The sequence below is a fragment of the Theobroma cacao genome, chromosome 9 (genome assembly GCF_053813885.1).
Source record: "Theobroma cacao isolate CCN51 chromosome 9, ASM5381388v1, whole genome shotgun sequence".
In the NCBI taxonomy this organism is placed as follows: domain Eukaryota; kingdom Viridiplantae; phylum Streptophyta; class Magnoliopsida; order Malvales; family Malvaceae; genus Theobroma; species Theobroma cacao.
The window spans coordinates 20027700-20044784 of NC_142647.1; the positions used below are offsets into that span (position 1 = coordinate 20027700).

A 17085-nucleotide genomic window follows, 5' to 3' on the forward strand; every position below is an offset into this window, starting at 1 on the left:
AAGAAGATTCTTAGGAAGCATACATTTGGCATTACATGAACAGACTGATATAGTGCAGTGAGGATTTAGGGGAGCCAATGATGGAAAGCCGGCCACCCAATGTTTCTGTCAACTTTTGCTTTAAGTGCTAGGTGACATGACATGTGTCAAAAAGGCATGGAGAGATTGTCTATTTTGATATTCGTTTAAAAAATAAAAAGTAAAAATATGCAAAATAAAAAATATATGTTTTCTTTATAAATAAAAAAAGGTAAAAACAAATTTTGTTATAAAAAATAACTTAAAAGAATAAATAAAAATAACTTTAAAGAATAATTAAAGAGAAGAAAGAAAGTGTTTAGGGGGAGAAAAAAGATCTTATTGAAATGTATATTTACAAATGAAGTTAAGTGATCTATTTTTTTTTTTAAGCTGGAAAAAAATGTAGGGCCCAACTACCCTGTTAAATTTTATAAGTTACGAAATAAAAAGTACAAATGAGGGGGACAAGATCCGAGCCTCCAAGTTACATGAGCATAAGAGAGTTTTCAAGACGGACCTAGAGTAAAAATTTGAAACCAAAAATGCTAAATTTCTTGATTCTTCTCTGGATTAGTGTGCTAGTAATACCTCTTGCGTTCCCAACTAGCTGCAAAGTTCACCGATATGGCATCTTCATCTGAGGACTCATCATTTTCCCCCATGTCCATGGCTTTGTCTGAGGCTAAACTTAATATTTTATCAATTGAAACTTCAGTGTCTGAATGTCTCCTACGCCGTACCCTAGGATGAATCTCGATTTCTATAAATTTTGTTCCAGAAGAAGAGGGAATAGAAGGAACATAACTTAGTTCTTTATTGTGCAAACACTTACTTGAGGCGGATTCTTGGGCGGGAAGGTAATCAGCATGGCCTTCCATTTTTTCACGTGAGCATGCCTCATATGAAATAACCCGATTATGGCCATTCTCTCTTCCTTTCTGACATGCTCTTTGTCCCCCTAATGGGCTACATTCTCCACTGCCTTCAGCCATGTCATATATCACATTTTGGCCTCTTGACCCACTCTCTAACATGTGTTGTCCATCCCTATGCGAAAGAGCCATTGGCTTCTCCAATGGTTCAAAAAAATAATTTTTGATCTTGTCACGTGTACTTGCTTGCGTAAAATCCAGCACCAATGTCCCATCACCCACTATCCACGTTGCTATTTTCAATTCCCTTGCACCCGTGACTTTGCATGAGTGGCCTCGTTGGTCCGGCAAAGGGGAGGAAGGATGTGTGACCTTGCATGTAGAGCCATCAACTTCAACAGGCCTTTTTTAGCATTGTTTTCCCGCCTTATACAGCATAGCATCTGTCATCCCATCAGCCTGCTTATTTTGACTTTTTTTACTTTCTATTTATAGGCTAACAACCCCTTGAATCATAGTCCTAATCTAATTCTATCTAAGAGTTCAAATCATATTACATTTCTTGTATCTTGCCTTTCAGGTTGTTTGACTTGGTCTGCACTTCTTGAGTCATAATATAATGGACATTCACATATTTATTCATAACACTCCCCCTTGAATGTTCATTGTATTCAGAATATGCCTCGTTAAAACCTTACAAGGAAAAACCTCATGGGAAAAAATCCTAGTGAAAAAGAGTACATAATTCTTTTCAAGAATATGCTTATGAAAAACTGCCTCATTAAAAACCTTATCAAGAAAAATCCAGTGGGAAAAATCTTGATGAAGGAAAAGAGTGCAGTGCGTGTTTTACTCCCCCTGATGACTGCATTATAGAGATCTTTAAAATGATACATTCCAACTTTTCAAATGTTTCAATAAGAAGGGCTTTGGTGAACAAATCTGCTAGATTGTCACTTGACTGAATTTGTTGAACAATAATTTCACCATTTTCTTGGAGATCATGAGTAAAGAATTTTGGCGAACTATGTGTTTTGTTTGATCGCCTTTAATATATATTTCCTTTAACTGTGCTATGCAAGCAGTATTATCCTCATATAATGTTGTTGGAATTTTCTTCTTGGTTGACATGCCACACGTTTCTCGAATATATTATGTTACAGATCTTAACCAGACACATTCATAACGTGTTCATGAGTTGCTAAAATTTCTGCATGGTTAGAAGAAGTAGCAACTATAGTTTGCTTTATAAAATGCCATAAAATAGCCATACCTCCATATATGAACAAATAACATATCTGGAATCGAGCTTTATGTGGATCAGATGAATATTCTGTATCTGCATAACTAATTAAATTTTATTTTGATGCATTTGAATTATATAAGTCATATCCATTGTTCCTCGGAGATATCAAAGTATATGTTTAATTCCATTCCAATGTCTTCAAGTTGGAGAAGAACTATGTTTTGCTAATAAATTCATCGCAATTGATATATCAAGTCATGTATTGCTAGCAAGATACATTAGTACTTCACTGGCAATAAGACACGGTATTTCAGGACCAAGAAATTCTTCATTATCCTCATGAGATCAAAAAAAGTCTTTTTTTCACATCTCATAACCTTACAACCATTAGTGAACTCAATGGATATGCTTTGTCCATATAAAATCATTTTAGCACTTTTTGTTATAAAAATTAGATTAATGGACAAATATTCCATTTGTCAAGTGTTTAATCTAAAGACTCAAACAAAACTTTGTTTTTCCATGATCTTTCATCTCAAATTCTCTCTTTAAGTAATCCACGGCTTTTGATAACTCTTCAGAAGTTCCAATGATGTTCAAGTCATCAACATAAACAACAATTATAATAAATTCATATCTAAACCCCTTTTATAAAATACATAGGCATATAGGATTATTAATATAGCATTCTTTCAACAAATTTGCACTAAGGCGATTATACCACATGTGTCTGGATTGTTTTAATCCATATAAAAATTTATTTAATTTAATCGAGTAAATTTTTCAATAGTTCAAATTTTATGCTTCAGGCAACTTAAATCCTTTAGGGCTTTTCATATAGATATCGATATTAAATGAGCCATATGAATAGGCTGTAGCTACACTCATTAGACTCATTTTCATTTTCTCATTTATTGCCAGACTAGTTAAGATAGAATTGTAATTGTTATCCTCCACAGAGAATATATCTCTTTTCATATTTAATACCAAATCTTTGGGTAAAACATTGTGCGATAAGCCGTGCTTTATATCTCATAATCTCATTTTTCTCATTTCGTATTCGCACAAATGACCATTTATATCTCATTAGTTTTACATCATTTGATGTACGGACTACAGGTCCAAAAACTTCACGTTTTGCAATTAAATTCAATTCCACTTTGATTGCATCTTTCCACATTGGCCAATCATTTATATGTCTACATTCTTCAGTAAATAGAAGTTCAAAATCCTCGTTTTTCTTTCATAATATTGAGCTCTATACAAAATTTCGTCGACGTTTATTTACCGGTTCCATCTTTTTCCATCATGACATAATTTATTGTGATCTCTTTATTTTCACTAATTTCAAGTACCTAAATTTCTTCTGAAATTTTTTTCAATTATGTCAGGGGTCTCTTCTAGAGTTTCTACTTCCTCTTTCTAACCATTTTAACTATTTGCTCATTTTCTTTTTCTAAGATTTTATCTTTGGAACCGATTGATTTCCACGCTTTTGGCATGCCTTGTCCTACAAGGACATCAATGCTAATAAGAGCATTTGCAGCTGGTATATAAGATTTAGTTATTCCCTTTAGGTCAGTAAATACGTCTGGCAATTGATTTACTATATTTTGCAAAATAATTATCTTTTGACTTCATGTTCATATTGTTTTGTGTGAAGATCAAAACTAGATAATGATAATTTACTCTAAGAAATTTCCTCTTTCAGCTACTTATTTTCTCTCCCTAATGTTGGAAAAATTATTTTATCAAAATAACAATTGACAAACTTTGTCATGAATAAATCTCCTGTCGATAATTCTAAATATTTAATTACAAATGGAGATTTGTATCCAACATATATTCCTAACCTCTTTTGAGGACCCATCTTTGTGCATTGTGGTGGAGCAATTGAAACATATACCGCATATCCGAAAAATTCTTATATGGGAAATATTTGGTTCCTAACCATAAACCAATTGTATAGAGAGAATTTATAATAACTCGTTTGGCCTGATGCATACAAATGCTACTGTATCCAAAAATGGCATGCCCTCAAGTCAATGTTGGGAGTTTGAATTTCATAAGCTTGCAATCAGTTGGAAGCATTTAATAAATAATTCTACTAAACCATTTGTGTATAAGCATAAGCAACAGGCTATTCAATAGTTATTCAAACTAATTATGCAATATTAAAGGCTTAAGATATAAATCCACCAGCATTGTCAAATCAAATAATCTTAATTACATAACCAAGAAAATGTGCTTGCAAATGAATGGTTGCAAATGCCAAATTGCAAGCTATAATAAGCACACATGTGACCGTCTAGTCGATGCATCGATTAAAACCGTAAAATATCTAAATGGTTCACATGGTGGATGTATCAATCCACATATAACCTTGAATATTATTAAAAAAACGTAGGGAATTCAGTCTCAACTTTTGCTAGTGATAACCTTATAATTTATTTACCTTTAGAGCAAGCAGCACATAAAATTCATTAGATTGAAAAATCTTCTGATTTTTCAACGAATGATCATATAAATTTTTAATCATTTTCTTTTGCATCATTATTGATCCGGGATGGTCCAACCTGTAATGCCAAACATCAAAATCATTAGTAAACTTCTGGTTTACTATGAGTTTCAATTATTCTAATATTTATATAGTTTAATTCTAAGAGCAAAGCGAGTAATTTTTTTCAACACACACTTTCTTATCGAGATAATTGCAATATAGAGGTATTACGTGTCTCTTTCATTCGTTGTCTCAATATGATATCTATTCAGACGAATATCTTTAAAACTTAATAAACATCTTTGAGACTTAATAGAAAATAATACATCCTTAAAGTAGTAAAATATTAGCTCTTCTGAAACCTTCAATTAATCTTATACTACTAGATATTGAATTGACATTAGCTTTTTTTTCGTTGTCAAGTAAGAAAAATATTTCTTATCTTTAAATATAGTGTGTGTTATAGCAATATCTACTAGACATATATTTACATCATAGATCTTGGATCCAATAATATGAATATCCATATTTACAAGTAATAGAGGAACTAACATTAAATAAGAACATATATACAATAAGAAATTTAGAAGTTCAAATGATATAACATTAAATATATAATTAAAACACATAATAAGAACATATCCTTTAAATATAATAAGAACATATTAAAGCATCTTCATAATATAGTTATACTAAAACATAACAATTACTATTAAGTTCATTCTCAGATATTCTCATCAGTAATTAAATGATCAATTCCTTCTACAGGACAAGAAAATCAACCATGAATATTTCCGTTACCAATCATATAATCAAGTCCTCTTTCAAGATGGATAAATATCTTGATGTGCTATATCAACTTGTCCATGATTAAAATCATCACAAGATGTTATAGTTTTCGGTGATGCTTGATACAATTCAAGATGTACAACAGGTACGTAATCAATGGTCTTTCATGCCACATCAATGATAATATGTTTTCTATATTCCTCCTTTTTTTTCTTTCCATTTTTGTCTTTTCATTATTCATCCACTTCTAGTGGATTAAAAGTATTCATCCACCTCTTTTTTTTTATGGGTTATTCACTTCTAATGAGTCAGTGGGTTACAGCATTCATCCATTTCTGATGGTAAAATTATCCATCCACTTTTTGTGAAAAAAATATCCATCCACTTCTGGTGGAAAAATTATCCTTAGATTCTAATAGTAAAATTATCCATCCACTTCTGATGGTAAAATTATTCTTAGATTCTGATAGTAAAATTATCATCCACTTCTGGTGGTAAAATTATAATTAGAATTAAAATAGGGATAGTGTAAATTATTATAATGATCTCTTCCATATCCATGATCATAATTATTAAATAATGTGGCATTCACTTCAGGGATGTCAGTTAAAATCCTACTACGCAAGTATACATATCGAATAGATAGTATATTAGCAAGCAGGGTATCGATCGCACAAGGAATTGATCTAAAACTTTACTAAGTACTAAAATTAGAACAATTTAATCTTATCCAAAATAATCAAAATTAAATAATTAATTAAAACTAAAATTAAAACCAATAAGAAAAATCAAAATAATAACTTGAGAAAATATCCAATCAATAAGCCTAGGATTACAATATCCCTCACACTTCATCTAAATCTTACCTCTCTTCCTTCACTTATTTCAATGGGTTGAATTGCTAACCTAGAGTCCTAAATTTTTTATAAGGGTCTCCCGACTCATCCTATAAAAATATCTATTTTAACCAAAACACTATATCCCTATGTGAATTGAAATTAAAACAGACTCATTAAGTTCAGGCTCTAATCTGGCTACATATGGCCTATAGGTATATCCATATCCTATATGCAAATCAATTAATTTGATCATATGCTATCCCAATTTTAGTCTACTCTAAACTCCCTTTCCCAAGTTTGTTTAGGTTCCTAAATCAATTTAATTAGTGGCCAAGCAATTAAAAGCATTAAGAACAAATTGGAATAAACAATTCAAATTCCATTAAAGATAAGTAAGACAGAGATTAAAAACTTAGACTACATTTGAGTTCAATTGTAATCCTAGAAAAAAAAATTTAGCCACTCATAATTGCAAAAACAAATAACATTATAATAAATTTAACCATTGAAAGTAACAAGAAAATTAAAAGCTAAGGAAGAACACAAAATAATTATTGCCGACTTGATCTCCAAGTTTCAGCCTCAACTTCTAGTTTCTTGAATCTCTCAAAGGTTCTCTCTTCTAATGTTATTAAACATATCCTATTTATACTAATAAACTTAACCTAAAGTTCCTTAAACTGACCTAGGGTTTAATTGAGCTTAAAAGTATAATAAAAGGCCCAAAAATCAATTATCAGTCTTTACAAATTTTTATTCCCGATACAGTACGTCTAGCCATTTTCCAATGTAATTTTCTCTATCTTTGAGGCAGAAATGAGCAAAGTGATCTCCATAAAAGTTGTAGCTCTATCTCTTAACTTTCCATTGGTCTAAGAATTGTATCATTTGGAGTTCTGTAACTCAAGATATAGCCAAAATACTGAAGCATATGCAAGCAGATTCTAGGTCTGTCTACACCTTACTTTCTAAAATTAAGACCAATCACTTTTAATCCTACAAAAAATATAAAAACTAATCAATAATAAACAAATTAAAAGAAATAATATAAAATTAAAATAACTAACTTAAGTGTAACCTAATTATAAAAACAACTAAAATAAGCAAATTATAATTAAAAATTGAGGACTTAACTAATATTTAATAACAAAATTAGAGTAAAATAATTCTATAAAATAGAATTATCACACCCCCAAACTTAAGATTTTGCTAGTCCTCGAGCACAAGAAAATCACAAAAAGAAAACCGAAACATCCAATAAATCCTTAAATGAGAGATAGAAATACCAAATCATGATTTCTCAATTTTTCCTCATAAATTAACTCCAATTCCAACTTAAGGTAACATACAGCTAATCCTTAAATTCATGCATCAATTCAAGTGAAACTTATTTTTTCGAATAGACTTCCTGTGTGTGTGTGAATGCTCTCTTACAAAGAATATCATGCAATTTGGATTAATTTTATGTCAACTCTAAGCATAGATTAGTACTAGGATCCCATAGGTTTGCTTTTCATCTCTCTCTCTCCACTAATGTAGATTAACACTTATTCAAGGATCAATAAGTCTTTATCAAGCTTGTAATGTAAGGCTAGGGTCAAGGTATGATAAAAGATATATTTAGGCTCAAATCCACCCTAAGCACTTAATCAATCTAGATCATATAAAGAGCTCAAAAAAATTTTTTTTTTTGTAAAGCACCCCTAAACTTAAAGCAAACTTTCCTTTGTACCACAAATTTTATTGTTTTCCCTTTTCTTTTTCTTTTTTTTTTTTCAACCCCCAAACTTATTTTTGACAATTATAAACTATGGGTAATTTTGCTAACAACCATCATTTTTTTTTTTCACCTTTCTCCCTCAATTTATTCTTAAGCTCAAATCATTCTTTAGAAAGATTAAAATACTTAAAGGGTGAAAGGTTCAAATTGGTAGAATTAAATAAACAGGCCAAGGCTAATATAACTGTGTAATTACAAAGAAAAGGTAAATTAGGCTCAAAAAGGGTGACTAAGGATAAATATAACAAGGTAGGCTCAAAAAGGCTCAACCGATCCAAAGATGGCCTAAATCACTTTTTATCCTAAGTGTTATCTAAGATTTCGTCTCGAAAGAGAATCAAACAAATTCTAGAATTCTTGACTCCACTATACTTTTTCATCAATATAAAATTTCTCTAAATCACACATAAATTCTAAGTAAAACAGTATAGTGCTTCAAATTATTAGAAGTCACATTCTAAAATAAAAGCTAACACAAGAATATCACATAAAATTAAATCCTAACTATAACTTCCCAAAAGCAAGGAATCAAAAGATAATTAAAATATCATCATAGGATTGGGACAATCAAGAATAAGATCTCAATTTTTTTTTCAACACAACAAAACATGCAAAACACAAATAAAACATGTAAATAAACTAACAAAATTCTAAACTACTCCCCCAAACTTAGAATGAACATTGTCCTCAATGTGATAAAAGAAAATAAAAGAAAAAGGACAAGAATACTCCCCTACTTTGAAGCTGCAGTCTGCATGTCCTCTGCATGACCACCACCCATCATCAACTCTCGCAACAAAGCATTCATCAATTAGATATGCAGCAAACGAAAAGTTCATGAATCCGTTATATGGGTAACAAGAAATTGGCACTAATCTTCAAAATTTTCGGCACTCTAAGCATTAATCATGAGGAAGTCTAAAAACTCATTAACAAACATGCACAATTGATTCATTCAAGGTTCAAAAATTATAAAGTTTGCCATTAACACCAACCTCATCCTTTCTTTACACAAAATAATTGAAAACCAAGTGTTTGAAGGAGTACTTACCTTAGGAGTGCAAGATTTCAAAAAAAAAAAAAATCCAAGTAGAAAGAAAATGCAAAAATTTGGAGTGAAGGAGAGAAGACAAAGAAAGGTAAGAGGTTGGCAGGAAGAGGAATAATGGGAGTAAGGATGATAGTCGAAGAAGAAAAAGAGTGACAAAAGAAGAAAAAAAAAAGAAAAAGAAAATATAAAAAAAAAATTCAAAGGGTAAGGGCTGTGCCCTGACCCAAGGCCGTAGTGCGTAAAATTTTTTTCACCTGAAGCTTTATGCTTCGAGTTTGAGCGCCGCGACTCTCAGTGTTGAGCACTGCGACTCTCAGTGTTGAGCGTCGCGGTGCTCAACCTTTCTGTTTTAGGGCCATTGTTCAGCGCTACGGCTCTCCCTTTGAGGGTCGCGGCGCTAAAACATTCTGTTTCATGTGCCTTGTTTTCTTCATTTCAAGGCCGCAACTCTGACCTTTTTTTTTTTGACCAATTACCTGCAAAATGGAACATAAAAAAAAATTAGTAAATCAAAAGAAATAAATTCTAACTAAATAAAAAAAATTAAATAAAATAAAGGTTAAAATAAGTAAAGTTTAGAAACTTGGGTTGCCTCCCAAGAAGCGCTTGTTTATAGTCACTAGCTTGACTATAGTGCCCCATTTTTCAGTTCTTCATCCTCGAAATATGGTCTAAGGCTCATCCCATTAACCATGGTTGTTCCTGTATCCTCACTATAAATCTCAATTATTCCACAAGGATAAGCCTTTACTACTTTGAAAGGACCCCACCATTTTTTTTTACGTTTCCATGGAAAAAGCTTGAAATATGATCTAGAAAGCAACATTACTTGTTGTCCAATCTCTAAAGGACAATTAGATGGTGGTGGAGGATGCTCCGTTGGTGATTGCTTAGCTCTCACAGGCAAGGTGGTGGCTTAAACTCAAAGATTGGTGCTTGCTCACTTATAGGTGGAGAATTAGGTTCACCTTTTCCTTCATCAATTAGCTACACTCTATAGCAACAATTTGTAGAGCTAGGATGTTTATTTGCATTGAAAATATTAAACTCAACTACCTCTTCTCCAACTTTAAAAGTTATATTGCATTCCCTCACATTAATGATTGCGCTTGCGGTAGCCAAGAATGGTCGTCCGAAGATTAAAGGAATTTCTTGATCTTCTTCCATCTCAAGCACAATGAAGTCCACCGGAATGTAAAGATGTCCAACTTTAACCAATACATCCTCAATAATCCCAACAGGATACTTGATTGTTCTATCTGCTAATTGCAAAGAAACTATGGTAGGTTATATCTCATTAAGTCTAATTTTCTCAACAATTGATAAAGGCATGATTGAAACACCTGCACCCAAATCACATAAAGCTTTAGTAAATTTAAATCTACCAATAGCACAAGGTATAGAAAAACTCCCTGAATCTTTAAGTTTTGGTGGAAGCTTGTTCTGAATTATTGCGTTGCACTCCCCAATAAGTGCCACTATTTCAAAATCTTCCAGTTTCCTCTTCTTAGTTAAGATGTCTTTCAGGAATTTGACATAACTTGGCTTGTTTTCCAAAGCTTCAGCAAAAGGAATGTTTATGTGGAGTTTCTTGAAGACATTGACCAATTTCTCAAACTGTTTATCAAGCTTTTGTTTTTTCAACCTTTGTGGGAATGGTGGTGGAGGATAATTTGCTTCAAAATTCCCTTAATTTTTAGCTTGCCCATTATCTGTCTTTTCCTCTTCAACTTCTTTCTCAACAATTGCCTTGTCATCATTTATACGCTCCTTTGAAGATTCCATTGATTTTTTATTCACCCCTCCGACTTCTTTTCCACTCCTAAGTGTAACTGCATTACAATGTTCCTTACCTTTAGGATTGACTTATGTATCACTTGTTAAGGCACCTTGGGGTCTACTGTTGATGGAGTTTGCAAGCTGTCCCATTTGGGTCTCAAGATTTCTCAAGGAGGCTCCATAGCTCTGAATTATGGCATCAGTCTTGGACATATATTGCAAGATAAGTTCTTCCACTTGGGACTTCTTTTTAGGAATTGGTGGTCCAGATTGTTGTTGAAAACTAGGAAGCACTTTGGGGTTTGAATTGGAAGGCCCTGTATTGTTGTTCCATGAAAAGTTGGGGTGGTTTCTCCAACTAGGATTGTAAGTATTAGAGTATGGGTTATTCTGCTACTTGTTGAAGTTCCCCACAAATTGGACTGATGCAGAATTGTATGAACATTAATCACTTGAATGGCTATCTACACACATCTCACCAATTGAATTTTGAACTACATGAACTCCCATTGTGTCAATCTTCTTAGACATTGCAGCCATTTGTGTGGCTAAGTTGCCAATTGCATCAATTTCATAGGCTCCAACAACTTTTCTTGAACCCGACCTTTCTGAAGGCCATTGATAATTATTTGAAGCCATATCTTCCAACAAATTATAAGCATCCGCTGCATTCTTACTCATCAATGCCCCACCAGCAGCAACATCAATTGTGGTTTTAATTGACCCAATCAGCCCATTGTAGAATATCTGAACTTGCAGCCAATCAGGAAGCCCATGATGTGGACATCTTCGCAGTAGTTCTTTAAACCTCTCCCAAGCTTCATACAAGGACTCACCATCAAATTGTGTGAATGAGGTGATATCATTCCTCAACTTTGCAGCCTTTACAGGCGGAAAGAACTTTACGAGAAACTTTTGAGCCAATTCCTCCCATGTAGTGATAGACCCATTAGGCAGTGAATTAAGCCAGCTCTTTGCTTTATCCCTAAGAGAAAACGGAAACAGTCTCAATCTAATAGCATCATTAGTTACTCCATTGTATTTAAAGGTATCGCAAATCTCCAAGAAATTTACCAAATCAGCATTAGGATCATCACTGGGTAACCCACCAAATTAGACCGAAGACTGAATCATCTGAATGTAGGTTGGTTTAATTTTAAAATTATTCGCATTGATGGAAGGTCTCCTAATGCTTTGATGCAAACCTTGCAAAAAAAGAACAGCATAATCTCTCAGTGCTCTATTTGCTTCGAGAACCAAATTGATGTCATTGTTGCCATTGTTAATGTTATCCTCGGCCATTGTCTGATTTAAAGTTGCAACTTGCAAATTCTCCCTTCGATGTCTTCTAAAAGTTCTTTCTATCTCAAGATCAAAAGGAACAAGATTCAAGTTGTCTCTTGTTTGCATACAATGACCAAAGATATCTGCAAGATAAACAAAATCTAAAATTAAAACAAGAAAAATAAAATTTGAAGTAAGACCAAATTGCTTGGTATTAGTATTAGTAAAAATTCTAGAAACAATTCCCAGACAACGGTGCCAAAAACTTGTCAGTTAAAATCTTACTACGCAAGTATACGTATTAAATAGATAGTATATTAGCAAGTAGGGTATCGATCCCACATGGGAATTGATCTAAAACTTTACTAAGTACTAAAATTAGAACAATTTAATCTTATTCAAATAATCAAAATTAAATAATTAATTAAAACTAAAATTAAAACCAACAAGAAAAATCAAAATAATAACTTGAGAAAATATCTAATCAATAAACCTAGGATTACAATATCCCTCACACTTCATCTAAATCTTACCTCTCTTCCTTAACTTATTTCAATGGGTTGAATTGCTAACATAGAGTCCTAAATTATTTATAAGGGTCTCCTGACTCATCCTATAAAAATATCTATTTTAACCAAAACACTATATCCCTATGTGAATTGAAATTAAAACAGACTCATTAAGTTCAGGCTCTAATCTGGCTACATATGGCCTATAGGTATATCCCTATCCTATATGCAAATCAATTAATTTGATCATATGCTATCCCAATTTGAGTCTACTCTAAATTCCCTTTCCCAAGTTTGTTTAGGTTCCTAAATCAATTTAATAGGTGGCCAAGCAATTAAAAGTATTAAGAACAAATTAGAATAAACAATTCAAATCTCATTAAATATAAGTAAGACAGAGATTAAAAACTTAGACTACATGTGAGTTCAATTGCAATCCTAGAAAAAGAAATTTAGCCACTCATAATTGCAAAAAACAAATAACATTATAATAAATTTAACCATTGAAAGTAACAAGAAAATTAAAAGCTAAGATAGAACACAAAACAATTATTGTCGACTTGATCTCCAAGTTTCAGCCTCAACTTCTAGTTTCTTGAATTTCTAAAAGGTTCTCTCTTCTAATGTTATTAAACATATCCTATTTATACTAATAAATTTAACCTAAAGTTCCTTACACTGACTTAGGGTTTAATTGGGCTTAAAAGTATAATAAGAGACCCAAAAATCAATTATCAGTTTTTACAAATTTTCATTCCTGATATAGTACGTCCAGCCATTTTCTGACATAATTTTCTCTATCTTCAAAGCAGAACTGTGCAAAGTGATCTTCATAAACGTTGTAGCTCTGTCTCTTAGCTTTTCAATGGTCTAAGAATCGCATCATTTGGAGTTCTGTAACTCGAGATATAGCCAAAATACTAAAATATATGCAAGCAGATTCTAAGTCTATCTACACCTTACTTTTTAAAATTAAGCCTAATCACTTTTAATCCTACAAAAAATATAAAAACTAATCAATAATAAACAAATTAAAAGAAATAATATAAAATTAAAATAACTAACTTAAGAGTAACCTAATTATAAAAAAAACTAAAATAAGTAAATTTTAATTGAAAATTGAGAACTTAGCTAATATTTAATAACAAAATTAGAGTAAAATAATTCTATAAAATAGAATTATCAAGGGAATAGATAGATTCATGACCATGACCATAAGTATTAAATGATGTCGCATTCACTTCAGGAAATGGATAAATTTATAATTTTTTTTATTAATAGCTTGTTTGTCACATTCACTTTAAGGAATGGACATTATGATTTTTCATTAATAGCTATATCATAGCAAATTCACTTTTCAATCAAGAGACAGAATATAATATATACTATATGATAGTAAAATTCATATTAAAGTTGATTTTTAGAGAATAAAAATATTAAAGATATATCAAGTCACTTACTTGATTTATTGCAACCAAAACAATTAAAGATCAACCATTGAAATTCTTTCAAAGCTTGGAGATGATGAAAACAAAGTAATAGCAACACTTACCTGATTTGCTAAAACTATAAATCAAAACCGAATCATTGAAATCCATTTGAAGCTTGAAGATGATAAAAACAAAATAATTTCAAAACTTGAGAGATCAGAAAATCATGTTGATAACGTGTTATAAAAAATAACTTAAAAGAATAAATAAAGATAATTTGAAAGAATAATTAAAAAGAAGAAAAAAAGTATTTAGGGGAGAAAAGAGATCTTATTGAAGTGTATATTTATAAATGAAGTGAATAAGTCTATTTATAAACTAACAACCCCTTGAATAATAATCTTAATCTAATTTTATTTAAGAGTTTAAATTATATTATATTTTTTTATCTTACTTTTTAAATTGTTTGACTTAATCTGCACTTATTGAGTCATAATATAATGAAAATTCGTATATTTATTCATAACAAATTTATAATTTTATTTTTTAAAGATATTCTTACCATTTTGAAATGGAAACTCAGTGGTTGGTCACGACAACACCTCCTCTGCCTCTCTTCTGTCGTACCTCTGCCAAATCTAGCCTTTCTTCTTCTGCGCCCACCTCCAACAATAATCTACCTCTAGCACGCAGGGTATTGCCTTCATTCTCAAGAATTACTGTGCTTTTTAACTTCCATTTCAACTGATTTTTTCTATTTCTTTTGGGATTTCTCTTGCAGCAGATAATCCGGCTGTGGAAGCGGGACGGAAGTATCCTTGGGGTTGGGAGGGACAATTTTGTAGATTTTGATTCACTGCTTCAAACCTTAGCAAGCAAAAAGATGCCTCAGCCTCACGTTGTTCATCACCTCTTGCTTCAAGGTTTGATTCCCAACAATTCTACCCTCTCTGAAATCATGCTTTGGTATGCAGACAATGGCCTGTTCCCTCAAGCTCAGGCGATATGGGAGGAAATGCTAAATACTACTTCTTTTACGCCTTCTATTCAAGTTGTTTCAAAGTTCATGGATGCTTACGGAAAGATGGGGCATTTTCACAAGGTACACAAAATTCTGGATCGGGTAATTCTGCTCAGAGTTAACTTGTTACCTGAGGTGTACCCAGTGGCTATCTCTTGCTTTGGAAAGCATGGGCGGCTTGATTTAATGGAGAATACATTGAAGGAGATGGTTTCGAGAGGTTTACCTGTAGATTCCGCCACTGGAAATGCTTTTGTTAGATATTATAGCATTTTTGGTTCCTTGTCTGAGATGGAGATTGCTTATGCTCGCCTTAAAAGGTCTAGACATCTCATAGAGGAGGAAGGAATTCGAGCAATGTCCTCTGCCTACATAAAGGAGGGAAAATTCTACAGGTTAGGTGAATTTTTGAATGATTTGGGTCTTGGGAGGAGAAACCTGGGCAATCTCTTATGGAATCTCTTGCTATTATCTTATGCTGCTAATTTCAAAATGAAAACCATGCAGAGACTGTTTCTGAAAATGATGGATTCTGGTTTCCGTCCCGATCTGACTACATTTAATATAAGAGCTTGGGCCTTCTCGAGAATGTCTATGTTCTGGGATCTCCATCTCAGCCTTGAACACATGAAACATGAAAGTGTTGTTTCTGATTTGGTAACTTATGGTTGTGTTGTAGATGCATACTTGGACAGAAGACTTGCAAGAAATTTGGACTTTGCTTTGAACCATATGAATGCCGATGATTCTCCACTGGTATTGACAGATCCACTTGTGTTTGAGGCTTTGGGTAAAGGGGACTTCCACTCAAGCGCAGAGGCGTTTTTGGAGTTCAAGAGACAAAAGAAGAAATGGACTTACAGGCAGCTAATTGCAGTTTATCTCAAAAAACAATTACGAAGGAACCAGATCTTTTGGAATTACTAAATAATTATAGACTGCACTATGGTTTGAACCTAAGGTGTCTCTCCAAGTCCTCAACGCCTCTTATGAGATGAGCTAAGCCAGATGGTCCTGAATACCTTCCGTTAAATTAAAGAAAAACTTGGTTCCTACTCTATTTGCAGCATGGTATGTCCTTAGCACTGTTGTTGTTGTTGTTGTTTCCACTAAACTGTCTTTACTAGATGGATTCCTATTAAATATAAGTACCCTAAAGCTGTTTCAAATAAAACAAAATACGAACACTACCATAGTCTGGCTCATCCAGGTCTGCTATAACTACTAAAATAACTTAGCTAGGAAACTAAAAAATTCTAAGTCTGCGAATAGCTTAATCACAACAATGTTTTTTTTTTGTCTCTTATTGTTGCTTCCGCATCATAGATCTTTAGCTAAAGTTGTTCAATCCTTGTTAGTGTTTAATTGTTTTGAATATACACTATCACATGAAGGTGAGAAGTAGAAGATAATGGACATTATTCCATTACTCCTATGTTAATACCTTGATGATGTCCATTATAGTATGGTCATTTTGTGCCTGTTATCTGAAACATACCACTTCATGAAATTGTGTTTCTTGATAGATGAAAATGTTTAAGCTTCTAATTTTAGAATAAAAATCTCTTGTTAGTTATCTGAGCCATTTTGTTAATCTTTTTTGTTTTATTGCATGTTCTCTACCTTTGGCAGATATAGTAGAGACTAAAGAGTATGTTATGCGTGTTGGTAGCATGAATCACTTTGAAAATGAGTTGAGCTTGTGAAAGTTATGGTATGAAGAAATGGGCTAGCAAGGAGGATGAGTACTTTGTCGATATGGCCAGGGTGTTAAGAAAGAGAAATGTGGGGGATATGCAATCAATCATAGGGAAAGCATGACAGGCGTTTGGCATGACCAGTAACGTTATTTTGGGGAGGCTTGCAAATTGCAAGAATGGAAAGAGCAGGACCTTTGATCCTTGAGACATCTGGATGGTAAGATTATCAAAACCTCTTTTAGAGCTGTGCTAAATTTCAAGGAC

At 32.6% G+C, this 17085-nt stretch overlaps 2 protein-coding genes and 1 non-coding gene across 4 annotated transcripts; 2 read left to right on the forward strand and 1 right to left on the reverse strand.

Annotated features, from left to right (window-relative positions):
- Positions 1-9466: 9466 nt before the first annotated feature.
- LOC148760825 (uncharacterized) lies at positions 9467-12179 on the reverse strand. The gene is made up of 8 exons (XM_088809687.1): positions 12083-12179; positions 11952-11973; positions 11555-11862; positions 11350-11485; positions 10988-11235; positions 10442-10657; positions 10155-10357; positions 9467-9574 (listed from the first exon to the last, which is right to left on the reverse strand). The coding sequence occupies exons 1-8, from the start codon at positions 12177-12179 to the stop codon at positions 9467-9469; spliced, it is 1338 nt and encodes a 445-aa protein (XP_088665813.1).
- LOC148760826 (small nucleolar RNA R71) lies at positions 11647-11753 on the forward strand. The gene has a single exon (XR_016028742.1). It is a non-coding gene; the product is annotated as a small nucleolar RNA R71 (small nucleolar RNA).
- Positions 12180-14643: 2464 nt separating the features above from the next.
- Positions 14644-16905, forward strand: LOC18589501 (Pentatricopeptide repeat (PPR) superfamily protein). 2 transcript variants are annotated; one of them, XM_007014498.3, is made up of 3 exons: positions 14644-14794; positions 14882-16192; positions 16754-16905. In XM_007014498.3, the coding sequence occupies exons 1-2, from the start codon at positions 14672-14674 to the stop codon at positions 16046-16048; spliced, it is 1290 nt and encodes a 429-aa protein (XP_007014560.3). In that variant the 5' UTR covers positions 14644-14671; the 3' UTR covers positions 16049-16192; positions 16754-16905. The 2 variants fall into 2 exon arrangements, with proteins under 2 accessions (XP_007014560.3, XP_017983401.2); XM_018127912.2 differs by having other exon boundaries at positions 14885-16192.
- Positions 16906-17085: the final 180 nt, after the last annotated feature.

Bases quoted from the DNA above. Each gene is read 5' to 3' on its own strand.
- LOC148760825 (XM_088809687.1), bottom strand. From the start codon at position 12,179: ATGGCCGAGGATAACATTAACAATGGCAACAATGACATCAATTTGGTT. The intron at 11,236-11,349 runs GTGTGTAGATAG...TTACAATCCTAG, and splicing joins CAAAATTCAATTGGTGAGAT to TTGGAGAAACCACCCCAACT. The intron at 9,575-10,154 runs GTAGTTGAGTTT...TCCATTTTGCAG, and splicing joins CTTTTAAAGTTGGAGAAGAG to GTAATTGGTCAAAAAAAAAA.
- LOC18589501 (XM_007014498.3), top strand. From the start codon at position 14,672: ATGGAAACTCAGTGGTTGGTCACGACAACACCTCCTCTGCCTCTCTTC. The intron at 14,795-14,881 runs GTATTGCCTTCA...TTTCTCTTGCAG, and splicing joins ATCTACCTCTAGCACGCAGG to CAGATAATCCGGCTGTGGAA.